Genomic DNA, 15,439 nt, shown 5'->3' with positions numbered 1-15,439 from the left:
TTGGTACAATGGAGAGATCTATGTTGTTACCAGGGTAACTGGTCTCCAGGCAGTCACCTAGACATAGATTTGCAGCAAATGTTTTCCTCAGTGTCCCTGCAAGAGAAAGTATTTTCTTGCCTTTCTTCTCTAGATAAAGATCTGACTCTTGGGATCAGTGAAGATCAGGAACATAGCTCCACCGGGGCAGTGCATAGTTCTGAGTATCTAATGGGGAAGGGGTGTGGGCAGAGTCTGTTATTTTGCTTTGTTGGTTTTTTAGTGAAAGAAGAAAAGTGATTTCTTTTGAAGAGAAGAATATCAACCTCTTCACCATTCCCCCAGCATGTGTGCTGTGGTGGTTTGTTTTTCTCACGTATTTAAGGGCTAATGCCACATTTGGTTTATGGTGCTGCCAGTTCACATCCAGCCCACATCAGTAATCAAAAGGCTGACATTTGAGAGCCACTTAGTGGTTTGTGTGGAAAGTGTTTGGTCACAGTCCAGGGGCTGGTCTACACTGGCAATGCTAAAACGCTGCTGTGGCAGCGCTTTAACATGGCTTGTGTGGTTGCTGTGCAGTGCTGGGAGAGAGCTTTCCCAGTGCTCTAAAAAAACCACCTCCATGAGGGACATAGCTACCAGCGCTGTCTACACTGACGCTTTACAGCGCTGAAACTTGCTGCTCTCAGGGGGGTGTTTTTTCACACCCTGAGCGAGAAAGTTGCAGTGCTGTAAATTGCCAGTGTAGACAAGCCCCAGGTCCCAGTGGAGACGTCTCCATCACAGAAGCTACCATCACAACTGGCCCTAATTATCATGCTTGTTTGCAGTCTGAGCTCAAAAGCCAAGGACTGAATGGACCATGGAGAGCGAGCTCCCTTTTCATCTCATATGTGGTCCCTACAGAATAGGATTGAGGCACTTTGACAAAGCCCCAGGAGGGAAACTTTCACTATTTCACCATCACTAAAAGGTTCCCAATGTCCTTAATTAATTCTAGTTAATGTAAGTCACCTAGCTCAAACCTTGCATGGTGTGTTGAGTATGTAGGACCAAATGTTGTTTCCTTTGGTGTGGAATCCAAAACCCTTTTTATCCAGCTATTTACTCTGTGCAACCTTCTTCCTCCAACCCCTTCTGCCCTATCATGGAAGTTAGAGATGGAAAAAACCCTTGAGATCATCCATTCCATCTCCCTGACAAGTGCAAGATTGTTGATCTTGTTTGGTCTGTATTAGAGGGAAGGCAGGGGGGATTATAGTTTTCCTTTGTAGCTCATACCCGTATGGTTTCCTGGTCAGTGAACCATGATTTGTTAGCTACACAGCCCAGCTGGCCCTCTCCCAGAGAGGAACCCATGGAGTATCCATGAGAAGCCTCCCAGGATGTCCATGAAGATGTGTACCTTTCCAGAAGGCTGTCACTGGCCTGGTGAATCAATGTCCTTGTTGCTCTGAATTCCTCAGCAATTTCTCTCACTTGGTCTGACAGGCATTGAGCGACCGGTTCAGCGGTGAGATCCCCGATGACCAGATGGCTCACAGCTCCTTCTTTCCGGATGAGTATTTCACCTGTTCTACTATATGCCTCAGCTGTGGGTAAGTAGGCAAGAAACACACCCTCATCCCTCTGGGAGACTGTACTGTCAAGATCTGCAGCATCAGAATGCACTGTCATAGTGAGGTCACAAGTACTCTGGAGAAGCATCATCAGCATAGGTGGTGACATCAGTGTGATAACTCCTTAGTCTGAATACAGAATTTGTATGTTTCACCTGACACCAGAACCCATTTGAACTCCCTGAAAAGCAGTTCAAGGTGTGTGCTGTGGGGGGTGCTGTCTCTGTGTCCCAGCTAGGCAATAGGGTCTCCTTTTCATTTATCAGCAATACCCTACTTGAATTGCGGGACGAGGGTCAAAAAACTGTGGCTGAATTGCGGACAAGCCATGGAAAATTGAGGAAAAGTAATAATGGACCATATTATTTGCAGTAATAAAGCCCATTATTACTTTTTCCGTGATTTTCCATTGTCGGCCCTTGGGGCTGAGAGCGGCCACCCGGGGCTCCCGTATCAAAATTGCCGTTGAAACCTAAAATATTGTGGAATCTGCAATATCGCAAGTTAAGTATCAGTGTAATCTCTTTTTGCCCACATCGCTTCCGTAGTGTTCATAAGCATGTCGTCTCAGAACTGGCAAGTCCCTCAAAGGGCAGACTGTGAAATGAGTGGTCTACAAGAATCCCTTGAAGCCAGAAATAATTGCCCTGTGAGACTTTCTGTCATATTCATGACATAAACATCACCAAAACATACATCCACCCAGCCTTGGACTGTGACCTATGTGACTAGAAGCCAAACCCACTGGGGCTGATGAGATTTTGCATACTAACCAGTCAGATGCCTCAGAACTTGAGTGCAAGTCCTGTCTAAGGAAAGCCCAGGTGGTGTGGGAAGTGGTGCTGGTAATTCAGTAGGTTGCAGTCATCCCTCTGAGTCTGTACTGAGCTGTATCAACATGGTGCTATGGAAGATTGTGCTGCTGGAAGTTCTGTCTATCAAATAAGATGTAAAACTAGGTTCCCTGTCTTTTGTGGTCATTAAAGATTCTCTAGCTCTTCTTTGTGAGAGGTGGGATGTTAGTTCTCATGTCTTGGCCAAATTCCGAACTTGGTTAGTTCCATCTAGATTCCCTCTGCAGCTTCTGTTGGATACAGTATTCACTTCCTGTACTAAATTGCTGTATAACGTTGCTGTGAAACCACTGCTTACCCCACTCCATGGTGGCTGCATTTCAATGGCTATACAAACATAAGATATTGAATAAAACCTAGTTTTAGTTCTGGCAACTTAGCTGACCTTATACCGAGATCTGTCCTGTATCAGTGACTCTCTAGCCTGCTCACTGTTTGCTTCTGAACTCCAGGTGTGGCTGTAAGAACAGCATGAACCATGCGAAAGAAGGAGTTCCTCATGAAGCCAAGAGCCGATGCAGATACTCCCACCAGTACGATAACAGAGTCTATACCTGCAAGGTAAGCAGAACCCTAGGGACGGGGTCCAGTACCTGGAGAGGGAGAAGTGTTACTCACATGTGCCCGTGGTCTTGCTCCTCTTTTCTGTTGAAGACTCGTGGCAACAAGATTCCTGTCGATCTTTAACAGTTCTTTGGTAATTGTTCTGTTTGCCGGCAGCCCAGTCGCACTGCTTGCGTGTTCCGCTGGCTGAATCGCCGAGGGCTGCACTGCTGCCATTTCCCAGGACAGGTTAAACATTAGATGTTGCTCTTCAGTCTCAGTACACTGAATGGATAAGCCCCTGAATTGCTCTCCCTATTTCCTTCCCTCCACCCCAATGTTGATTTTTTTGGGGGGGAGTGTGTGTAACTCAAAGGTCACGTGGAGGAGCCTGGGGGTTACTTCACCCACAGCCATATTTTTATTGTTGTTTAGACAAATGACATCATTTGGGTCATAATGCACAAAAATTCCATTATCAATGATGGGGTCCATCATGTGGACCTTTAGCAAACCATCTCCACAAACACACACCAGATAAGGCCTTTAAACCCACTCGTGACCAAACAGTCACATGGGACTCAGTGTCTGGGGTACCAAAACATGATTCTAATCAAACACTCCTGTTCCAGGCCTGTTACGAGCGTGGGAAGGAGGTCAATGTGGTGCCAAAAACATCTGCTTCCACTGATTCCCCTTGGATGGGCCTTGCCAAGTACGCCTGGTCAGGGTGAGTACTTTCTGCTCTCCCTTTCCTTTCCTTTGCCAGCTCCTTTGGGCCTCCAGCCCCTTGCTAGGTAACCAGTTCTCCTTGTTCCTCACTGCAGGTATGTGATTGAGTGCCCCAACTGTGGAGTGGTGTACCGCAGCCGGCAGTACTGGTTTGGGAACCAAGATCCTGTGGACACAGTGGTGAGGACAGAAATTGAGCACGTCTGGCCAGGAGTAAGTCTTGTTGGGGTGCTTTGGAGATGTGGGTGGTTTCTTTCTTTCTTTCTTTCTTTTTTTTTTTTTTTTGCATAATGGCAGAAAAAATGGACTGACTCTCGCTATGGCAGCTGCCCCTGCTGCTTGAAGTATGGAGCCTCTTCGAGGATGGGCATCCTCAGAGCAAGAGGCAGCCAAGTTTTGCCCAAGTGGACATTAAAAACTGGATTGGACAGATCACGATATTGCAGTGGTCCCCAAGAGATGAGTCAGAAAACCTAACAGGTCTTTCCCATCTCTGATTAATAAGTAAAATGATTTCTACATTTTTATAGTGGGCTTTCATCCCAAAATGCTCCTTACACACATCCCCACTGAAATATAGCCACCTGCCGTACAGCATGCTGAACAACCGTGGGAATAAGGGACATATGAGCAAACCTCTTACTCTTACAGAAAGTGCCATGGCATATTCAATATCCACATGAGACAGGAGTCAGGACAGGACCTTGTTTTTTAAGGTCCCACTGAAAGTCTTCCACACAGTAAATTGAACAGTGCTCAGCCTACCTTGGAAGGATGAAGAACTGGGTTGACTTTATCAACATTTGGACTCCTAGTGTGAATGTTTAAACCATTAAAACATCCCCTCTCTCTAAAAAAGATGGGAGTGTGATTCTTCCAGGTGGTGTTCTCCATTTTAACAGCAGCAGTGGACGCGCATTTGCTCCAAGAAGCATCTGCTCAGGAGAAGTAAACGTTTCCTTCTCTGTTTTTCCATTTTCATGTAAATCCCCATTGTGTTATAGACAGATGGATTTCTGAAAGACAACAACAATGCAGCTCAGCGCCTGTTGGATGGGATGAATTTCATGGCACAGTCTGTGTCTGAGCTCAGCCTGGGACCCACAAAAGCTGTGACCTCTTGGCTGACGGACCAGATTGCCCCTGCCTACTGGAGACCCAACTCTCAAATCCTGGTATGTAGCAGCTGCCGTGCTTTCATGCTGTTGAGGGAAACTGCTCCCTTTGCTGAGCTGAACATAACCCTTCCTCCACACCTTCTCCAAAAAATAAAATGACAAAGTAACCAGTTAAAAAAAATCTGATAGATTTCAGGTGCCTCGTCTACTGTGGATTGCAAACTGCAGCTCACCCACCTCCTGCAGCTCTTCAGAGCCAACGGCAGGGACCCTTGCTATTCACGTTCTTGGCTTGGCCTGAGAAAGATCATGTCAGATGCCTTCTTCCCTGGATGTGCAATTTGTCCCCTTATTATTCCACTGACCCTTCCTGCTTCTTCAAGTTTGACCCATTCCCACCATCAACACTGCTGATAAAAATGCTGGCTCCCACGTACTTGCTCTTGAGTATAAGGAATCAAAGTTGAAGTCCTGGCCTCCCATTTTTGCATTCCCACTTTTGCAAGTGTAACCAATTTGTACAAAATATGAAGCTGGATATGAATACTTGGCCTTTACAATTCAATTAGAGAGAGACTTCCAACTCCTTTGAGAAAGCATATAAAAGGAATTGGGCAGATGACTAAACTGGAAATGACCATCTTATCTTTGTTTTCCAAAACCTTCAAGTGTTCACAGGTCAACTGCCCAGTGCTGTAGGCACCCAAGAAAGCATAGCTGTAATAATTCATGGCTGTAACCACAGGGTTCATGGTAATGCTGCTGGCCTAGCCACAGCATGCTTGTCTTCCCACGGGTCCCTTCTTTGGGTATGAAGTCACTGAGCCAGAAGGACAATGCTGGCACCACCCCAAGTGGAGTCTATGCCCAAGACACTTCAGTGAAAGACATCAAAAAGTTTCTGCAGTGCAAGTACAGATCAGTTAACTGTGAGACTTACAATACTTTCCCCACTCATGCAGGATCCAGTCACTTTCATAGGTGCCACGGTCCCTGCCATCTCGTGATCCAGCTCTCGGACGCTTTTCTAATTGGAGATAATTAGGAAAATCAAACTAATAGTTTTTCTTTCTGGTTTGTCTTGTTCAGAATTGCAACAAGTGTGGCACGTCCTTTAAAGATAATGATACGAAACATCACTGCCGGGCCTGCGGGGAGGGCTTCTGCGATACCTGCTCTTCCAAGACCCGCCCCGTCCCTGAGCGGGGCTGGGGACCGGCGCCAGTGAGAGTGTGTGACAACTGCCATGACAGCAGGGGCATCCGGTTAGGTAATGCTGACCTGACTGTGCTCATTCTGGGAATGGAGGGAAATTCTCCACCTTCCTGTCAGCATTAACCATATGTTGTGTCTGAAATCTTACCACTGATTTTCTATCAAAAGTCCCATTCTAGGGCAGATAGGGAAGTTGGCTGATCCAACCTGCCAACTGATGCCCTTGTAATGGGTGTAGATGGTGCCATTCTTTTGGGTACACACCACCTCAGAGCAGGATTTGAAATCATGTTTGTGAATGCTTCTGGTGGGGAAAGCAGATGAACTCTGAGAGACCCTTTTTACTGCAAATACCATTCACAAGAAATTACTGAAAAATCTGATCTCTTGGAGGAATTATTTCTAAATTGGACTTTATCCCAATATCCCAGAAGGCAACATCTCCTGCTGGTGGGGAGATGGCATCCCTCTGCACTGGTCTTGAGCAGACTGTGTCTTGTCCACGTGGGTGGAGGAAAAGCGTAATAGTGAAGGTCATGCAAATTTCCCCAGGGAAGGCACGGAGGGTGTGAAATAAAGGCTGACTGGTGTTTGGCTACACTGGGATGCCAGAGAGCCCCAGGCCTATGCTATGGGTGCTGCACCTAACCAACCAAGTTACCTTGGTTTAACATTAGTTTCTCTGATAATACAAATTAACTGAGACTTGGCAGGAACTGTGGCTTGCGTTTTGAACCATAACTCTTCTATCATGCAGATGTGCCCGAGTCACAGACAGAGGAGGAAGGTGGGACACTGATCGCCAGGAAGGTCGGTGAGGCAGTGCAGAACACTCTTGGAGCTGTGGTGACTGCCATAGACATCCCACTAGGTGGGTGCTCTTTGCTTCCAATTGTTTTTCTATCTAAGAACATGTTGGTTGCGTATGTCAGAGCTGTTTGTTAAACTTCAGTGCTTGAAATGAGCTGGCATGGCACACTGACACTTCTTGTCTCAGGGGGCCAATGTAGGTCGAGGGTCCCCCTTCTGACTTCTGCTCCTGCTGGGCCGTGGGCCCTGCCAAGCTCTCTCCCTGTGTTTCCTCTACTTTCTCAGCATTTTTTTTTCCAGTTTACGCCTCCTCACTTCTATTCTCTCCACAATGCAGCATCACAGATCCTTGAGTTCTGAGTGTCACTTCTTCCCGATACGCCAGTAGGGTTATTGCAGTGATCTGCCAGACTGAGTTTCCTAGGCTGTACTTAAAAAATCGTGGCCAAACTATGAGACATTTTATCAGGTTTTTTAGCGGTTCTGAGTGCCAGCAGCTGCAGTTGACATAATTGGGATCTACGGGTGCTCGGCACTTCTGCAAATCAGGACCAAGACATTTAAACATCCAGTAACTGGGAGGATGGTTCCTAATGCTGAACTTAGTACAATGACAGTGTGCTGGTTGTTAGTGCACTGGGTACCAGCCCAGGTGCCGCAGCAGGGACCTGGGTTTACATGTTGTTTCACAGCTGAACGGCTGTTTGTTCTGCTGACCAAACCCCCACAGGAGGTAGACAGCAGTAGAGGGTGATGAATTGCATTAACCACTGATCAGACCTTCTCTCCATTGCTCTGTCTGGAATTTAATCAGGCTGGCAGATCTTTTATTATCTAATAAAATGGAAGCAGGAATGAAGCTGCCAGATGTTGGTGTTACCACCATTGTACACGTACCTGAAAGAAGAAAAGGAGTACTTGTGGCACCTTAGAGACTAACCAGTTTATTTGAGCATAAGCTTTTGTGAGCTACAGCTCACTTCATCGGATGCTGTAGCTCACGAAAGCTTATGCTCAAATAAATTGGTTAGTCTCTAAGATGCCACAAGTACTCCTTTTCTTTTTGCGGATACAGACTAACACGGCTCCTACTCTGATACCTGAAAGAGTGATGGTTAGATTGTTTTGACCACCCAGCTGAACCCAATGGACAGCAGATAAGGCAGAGAAAGCCAATGTTCTCTGAACGAGTCATGGCCGGAGGAGGTGTCCACCTCCACTTACCCTGGATGGCCTTCTGCAAAAAATGGCAAAAAAAATAGCAATGTGGGGCTGTGCTTTTTTCCCAGCCCAGAATCTCTCCCTTTCTTGGCCTAACACTCTGATTGTGGGATCATTCCAGTCATTCAGGGAGATTTGATCACCCTGTTCTCTTGAGGAGCCAAGACTAGGGGTTAAGAATAATAGCTGCCCTACTTCCACATGTGAAGTACAAGAAGCCCATGACATTGTGGGCTGTATGGCCCCCCGAGACCTATTAGATCTACTTAACTTGATATGCCAGACTGAATAAGATTTAATGCAGGAATTTTCATGTTTAGGTCACTGGTCCAAATCTAGCCAAGGTCAGTAGTCACCAAGTGTTGTAAGCCACTGATGCTATTTGGTGCCTGATGTGAAATGAACTGGAGTTCTCAGTCTGGTTACTAGTAGACAGGCATCCACATCACGTGCTATAAATTGGTATCCTGGATGGCAGTCTTAGCACAAAGGTCTAGGATTGAGAGAGACTTGGAGACTGATCTGCTATCTGGCCCCTGACTTGGTCAGGGTTGAATGTGGAGGGGAAGCTTCCAGTGCATGTTGTGCCTATTGGATTTCATTCTCTAGGGCTACCAAACCAGCTCTAACTAATTATTAATTATTATTATTTATTAAACAGTGGTGTAGTGGTGGTAGGGTCCCCATTAAAACAATGCCATTGAATTGTACAGGGGCACAATATGAAAGATTTGGAATAGTCTGAACTACTAGCAGATGCCTGCTAGAATGAAGTGTTCTGTGGGCAGATCTTAACAATTTCCATAATGAGCTCCTTGAAAAGGCCCAGACGTGGCTGGTAGTCCTTGGGTCCTTCCCCTCCTCTGCCTTAGCAAAGAACAGGAGACATTCTAATTGCTGTGGTTCTTTCTCATCCTTTGTAGGGCTCGTGAAAGATGCTGCTAGACCTGCTTACTGGGTGCCGGATCATGAAATCCTGCACTGCCACAACTGCCAGAAGGAGTTCAACATCAAGCTCTCTAAACACCACTGTCGAGCCTGTGGCCAGGGATTCTGTGATGAATGTTCAAACGAGCGCCGAGCGGTCCCTTCCCGCGGATGGGATCATCCAGTGCGAGTCTGTTTTAACTGCAATAAGAAACCCGGTGATCTTTAACCCCAGCTTCCTGTCTGGGTCCTTCACGATTCCTTAGGTTCTCAGGGTTAGAAAAAAATATTTGGTCTCCCTTTCACCTTTAGCAGCTAGAGTGCATGTTTCTGATCTCCGGCCTGCTCTCATGTTCTACCCATCTTGGAATGCTGGGACATGAGCTCAAGTGAGTAAACTGGACCTTCAGGTTTTAATTGTAAACTGATTGGGGAAGGGGGGAGCTCATGTAAATGAGCAACCCAAAATCCAGTGTATTTTATTCCAGTTTAAACATCTATATCTATATAATTTAGTATGTTAAGGATACCGGTGGCTAGTGAAGTTTTGAATATTTCTAGTTCAAATAAGAGATGCAGCTGGACCCTGCTGTATTGGGTTGAATTCATAGCCACTGCAGTGCCTTCTAATTCTTCTCTTGAAGCATTTTGCTCATCACATGGTCCTATTGTAAAGGTTTGGACCCTTTGCTGCCAAGAGGGTCCAAGGCTCCCCAAACATAGATGCATGAATTGCATCTGATAATGGGAGGGTCCCTGCCTCTGGAGGCTCCACCTGCTGGCACTAAAGGGTTTGCAAAATCTATTTGAATTGTGGTCACAAATGATATAGTCTGGCAGATCATGGGACTGCAGTGCAGGCGAGTGGAGGTGAACCTAGCACCATGGCAGACACCAAGCTAGAGTTGTTGAAAGGAAAACAAATGATATGGAAAATGCTAGGGCATCTGTGGTAGAAGCCATTTCCATGTCAGCACAAGATCACAAGGTAGCAGGGCCTTGCTCTTCTTGACCACGTTCCCAGGCGCTTGGATTTCTTTCAGGAGGACTTTAACTGCTTTATGAGGTTTGTCAGAAACTAAGAGGCTTGTGACCAGAACGAGGCAAGTGCCAGTTTTCTGGAAGATTGCATGACCTGCAGTCTAGTGTTTGCTAGGCTTACTAAAGTTTTAAAGGGTCCCCAAATCCATGGTGCCACCAATGGTCTTGCAGATGGCTGCATAGAAACGGCACAGATTTGACTGTGATCTTTCTTATAAAAACAACCAACCAACCAAACCTACAGATCCAGCTGGAAAACAGGAATCTCTTCTCAGCTCCTAGCAAGTGGCACTCACTGGACTTTACCCTTCCATAAAGGTCTGCATTGAACCACTGAATTTGTCAGCAATGAGCAAACCACTGCGCTCAACTGATATGCTCCCTTTCTGTGGATTTTGGCTCTCATGACAAGAAATAAAGAGACCATCATGAACTGAACTTTTGGCTTATGTAGACAAGGGATGCTCCCATGGAGGGGACTTGTCTCCAATTGTAGTGGCTGGAGTTTGACATGATACTCTGAAACTGATTTAGTCCTACCTGCTGTGTAGCTCAATGATTGACACCCTCTGTTAGGACTATATTATTAAATTAACTGCTATAAAAGACTAGACCTTCTGAACAAGTGTGCTGGCTTTGGCCTTTTAACTAATAGTTCTTGCTCTCACCCCCAAAGGAACCTGTTCGCAAAGTGACTGCCCCAGGCATCTATTCCCAGACTTCATGCCGAAGCTGAAATGGAATGTGTGGGAGGAAACCTTCCCTGCTGGTTAAACTTCCAGAGACTAACTTGTATTTTGTAATCAAAGGCTGTCATAAGCTGATAGTCACCTGGAAGGGAGTGGGGGATAGGAGTGGGTAACAGTCTTGTCTTAGAAAAGACATTTTACAGCATAGCTCTGCACTTTGAGTTGTTTATTTTTGAATCGGTGATGGACAATACAATTAATATTTGTTGTTGGTTTGAAGGCCGTGCCCTATGTGGCTTCCATGCATGTAGCTTCACTACCATGTTAATGCACAAAGAGAAACCATCCATGACATTCCTTGTATAAAATCTTCACTTCAGAATCTCTGTGTCATTGACTTGTCAGAATGTTGTCCTGCCACAGGCAGACGTACTGCCTCAGTCCATTTAAGACAAAGTGATGTCTATGCATTTCTAGCACACACATTGTGGTGGTATCCAAGTGCTTCTTAGGACATGGAGTCCAATCCCAACTGACAGTTCTAGTGCTCTGGGCTGTTGGGACCATGCTGAGATCTTGTCAGCAAAGCAAGAGCCCTTTTGTTGTGCCTACCTGAAATGGGGTTGATGTCGGGGGAAATATTGTAGCTGAGCATCAGTAAAATAAAGAAGAGGGCAACAGGTAACCCTAAATAAGGTAGCAACAGGAAAAGTAAGAGACTCGGCTAAGGCCATGTCTACACAGGAAAGTTGCTTTGGTTTAACTAACATCTCTTTTCAAACCAGTTTAAATTCCCATGAATTTAAATTCCCGTAAATTAACTTATTTCAGTTAAGTGGCTTATTTCAGTTTAATTTAAAGCTGTTCCTAATCCATTTAAACTAATGTGAAATAAACCAGTTTTATACCAGAATAAGAGTGTCCACATGGGGGTTTGCATCAGTTTAACTAGATTGGGTTAAATTCACACCTTAGGTTATACTGGTGCAACTTTCCCAGATAGACAAGGGGCTTGGCTGCACTTGCAAGTTACAGCGCAATAAAGGAAACCTGGGCGCACTAGCTCACTACCCATCCACACTGGCAAGGCATGTGGAGCGCTGTGACTCCGCGGCTACAGCGCTGCTGGTACTCCACCTCGGCGAGTGGAATAACGTTTGCTGCGCCCCCGCTGGAGCGCTGCAGCGCCAGTGTTAATGAGGTGTAGCTTTGCTGCGCCCTGATCAGCCTCCGGAAATGTCCCATAATCCCCTTGAGTCAAGTGGCCACTCTTGTCATTGTTTTTGAATTGCTGCAGGAATGCGGATATGCCCTTTGAAAGCTCCGTTTCTGACAGCCGGCTGCTTGTCTGCTCCGAGACAAAGCAACCATTACTGTGGAATGCTCTGTGTGTGTGTGTGTGGGGGGTCTGCTGCTGTCAGAACTTAGAAGACAGCATGCTGACATGCTCTCAGGCCCCCCAAAACCCACTCTCTCTCCCTCCACATACACACAACACACTCCCTGTCACACTCCACCCCACCCCCCATTTGAAAAGCACGTTGCAGTCACTTACATGCTGGGATAGCTGCCCACAATGCACTGCTCCCAATGCCGCTGCAAGTGCCACAAATGTGGCCGTGCCAGTGTGCTTGAAGCTGTCAGTGTGGATGGACTGTAGCACTTTCCCTACTGCCCTCTACGAAGGCTGGTTTAACTCAAAGCGCTCTACATCTGCAAGTGTAGCCATGCCCAAGGCCTAAGTTCTAATGTACTGTGCTTTGTCCTATGCTATATAGGAACTCCACACTTAACGTTGTAGTTATGTTGCTGAAAAATGCAACTTTAAGCGAAACGATGTTAAACGAATCCAATTTCCCCATAAGACTTAATGTAAATGAGGGGGTTAGGGTTCCAGGGAAATTTTTTTCACCAGACAAAAGACTATATTTTATATTTATATATATATACACACACACACACAGTATAAGTTTTAAACAAACAGTTTAATACTGGTACACAGCGATGATGATTGTGGAGCTTGGTTGAGGTGGAGAAGTCAGAGGGAGGGATATTTCCCAGGGAATGCCTTACTGCTAAATGATGAACTAGCAATTGGCTGAGCCCTCAAGGGTTAACTCTCACACTCTACAAGGCAGCAGGAAAGGAGGGAGGGCAGACAGAGACACACACCCTGTGTGTGTTTGAGAGATAGAGATGTGCATTTCCCCTTTAAGTATGAAGAGTGGGGTCAGAAGTACACTGCCTTGTTAATTAGATCAGCAAGCTGAGACCATCCCGCCCCTGCTCTATGGAAGATGGGGTAAGCAGGGTGCAGGAACAGGGGGGAGGGGGTCACCCTGACATTAGCCCCCCTCTTCTTCCCCTCCCCCCCACAGCAAGCAGGAGTCTCAGGGAGCAGCTCCAAGGCAGAGGGCAGGAGCAGCACATGGCAGCAGGGAGAGGGACAGCTGAACTGCTGGCAACTGATAGCTTGCTGGGCGGCTGCTGCACAGGGAACTTAGGGGAGCAGGGAGCTGACAGGGGGGCTGCCGATCCACCCTGGTTCCAAGCCCCCACCAGCTCACTGCAATGGGCTGCTCTCCCTGCAAGCAGTGGACAAAGCAGGCGGCTGCCAAATGACTTTAGAAGGGAGCATTGCACAACTTTAAATGAGCATGTTCCCTAATTGATCAGCAACGTAACCATGTTAACCTGGGCAACTTTAAGTGAGTTCCTGTACTGCTCTAAGCTGTCTACTGTGGGCCCTCCCCTCTCCCTGTTCTGACAGCATCAGGTATCAGGAGTGTGGGGAGAATAGAGCCTAGTCAGACTTTTTCTTTAGACCCTTCCCTGTTCCAAAAGGAGAGTCAAATTCAAGATCCTGCTCTCATGTTGGAATACAGTCCCCAGGAGAAAGCCAGGGGTTCCTCGAGGGCTCAGCACTAGCTGCTGGTTGAGAGCCTTGTTCATCTCCTAGTGAAATCAATGGAAAGATTCATGTTGACTTAAATGGGCGTTGGATCAGGCACTTAAAGGAGATAAATATGCCTAGAATGTGTGCATTAACTGAGCCCAGCAGGAGCTGGGATTACCAGATTTCTATGCTTGAGGCATTAGTGTTTCATAAGAAAATGGCTTTGAACAAGCTCCTCTCCCTTGAACTTGGACAATGCTCTGTATTTCTGCAGCAGCATAAACTAACTGGGAAAACAATCTGAAAAATGAGTGTTACCTGCTTAATGCTTCAGAGTGTTAAGCAGGTAACACTGCAGCATCCAGGACAGGAAGTGGAAACCCCATTTTGAAGACATGGGTTTTTACTAGGAAAAGAAGGACCCGAAAAACTCATTTTTGCTCATTATTATTATTTATTTGTATTACCATAACAATTTAGGAGCCCTAGCCATGGACTAGAATCCCATTGGGCCAGGCACTGTACAACAGACATTCCCACAGCATCTGAATGGAGTGACTCTTGCAAAAGTCCACCTCCAAGCATCAGTAGCCTTTCCTGAGCTCTGGAAAAGCCCGAACTGGAGGTTGCTTCATGATGTCAACCTGGAAGAGGTCTAGTAGTTGAATGAAGTTCACTTGGGAGATGGGGAAAACACTTATTATTGGAATTGAGGAATGAAACATCACTGGATTAAAAGCAAAACCTTATTTCCCTGTTAAATGAAAAATGCCATTCTCTTTCAGTATATTTCCAACAGACTCGTTTGAGGGTTTTGTAGATTACTGATTAGTGAGTCACAGTTAAAATCTTGTAAATCAAGGTGGGAGTTTGGCCTTTGCACCAACTTTCACAGTTCACTGTAATGGTAATGTTTCAGTGGCTGCAGTGAACACTTGTCTTGGCAAGATTATTAATTTCAGTCTGTCCGAGATGTGACAAGATAACGGACTGTTTTGATTTACAGAATGAAGTAGTCTGTGTTTCATAGTATTTTTTTGCCAGAAAAGTGATGGCAGATTCACAGTGGATCAAGAAACCTCTACATCTTTTCTAGCAAATGTGGAAAAAAAAATTGATTAAAATAAGAATTGTGAATTGACATGCAAATATGCCTGACAGTTTGCTCAAGTGTGAAAATAATTCTTTACACAAGGTGTACAGTAAGCAGCTCAGATTTCAGGAAGAGGAAACGTAGATGATTTTATTCTTTGCTCAGACTTATTTACTTCAAATGAGCTGACTGTGTCAGTTACATGTAAAGTGGTGTAAGTTCCTCTGAATAGACGGATGGCTTTTCCTCTCCAATTTTGAGCCAGACACAGTAGGAGGTTTATCTGTTACTATAAATTTGTTCACTTTCAGATGGCCCCACACTGTGGAAATCTTTGGGCCAAATTCAGCAGCAACAGAAGGTATATATATAGCACATGGTGACTATAGATTACTAGAACTTAGACAACCAGAGGGTGGAAGAGCAGGGTTGTGACAGGAAAAGCATCTAGCAGGAGGATATGAAAGAAAAGGAACTTCTGTCTTTGACCCTCCTGTTTTGTGTTTTTCCTGCTATAACCTCACCCTTCCGCTGTCCGTGTGGACCGTAAGTTATATTCTCTCCAGTTTACTCACTTGTAACTGACACCCCCTGATTTGTCACTCCTGCATTGGGCCTTTTGTCCGTGGTCTGGAAAACAAGACAATCCCTCCCCTGACCATGGTCTCAAAACTGTGCTTTTTTTTATATTATTCCTTG

The 15,439-nt window shown here is 45.8% G+C and overlaps 1 protein-coding gene across 2 annotated transcripts in view; it reads left to right on the top strand.

Moving 5' to 3' along the window:
• Positions 1-11,402, top strand: part of ZFYVE1 (zinc finger FYVE-type containing 1) — a 39,979-nt gene extending 28,577 nt beyond the window's left edge. For both annotated transcript variants that reach the window (XM_074955594.1, XM_074955595.1), the window contains 8 exons: positions 1,474-1,580; positions 2,908-3,016; positions 3,631-3,728; positions 3,826-3,943; positions 4,735-4,905; positions 5,938-6,118; positions 6,821-6,934; positions 9,018-11,402. In XM_074955594.1, the coding sequence (XP_074811695.1) occupies positions 1,474-1,580; positions 2,908-3,016; positions 3,631-3,728; positions 3,826-3,943; positions 4,735-4,905; positions 5,938-6,118; positions 6,821-6,934; positions 9,018-9,250 (1,131 nt within the window). In that variant the 3' untranslated portion in view covers positions 9,251-11,402. The remainder of the gene's footprint in view (positions 1-1,473; positions 1,581-2,907; positions 3,017-3,630; positions 3,729-3,825; positions 3,944-4,734; positions 4,906-5,937; positions 6,119-6,820; positions 6,935-9,017) is intronic.
• Positions 11,403-15,439: the final 4,037 nt, after the last annotated feature.

Source organism: Natator depressus, chromosome 6 (genome assembly GCF_965152275.1).
Source record: "Natator depressus isolate rNatDep1 chromosome 6, rNatDep2.hap1, whole genome shotgun sequence".
Lineage (NCBI taxonomy): Eukaryota > Metazoa > Chordata > Testudines > Cheloniidae > Natator > Natator depressus.
The sequence above is the reverse complement of the archived record's forward strand: the minus strand, read 5'-3'. Positions and strand labels throughout refer to the sequence as shown.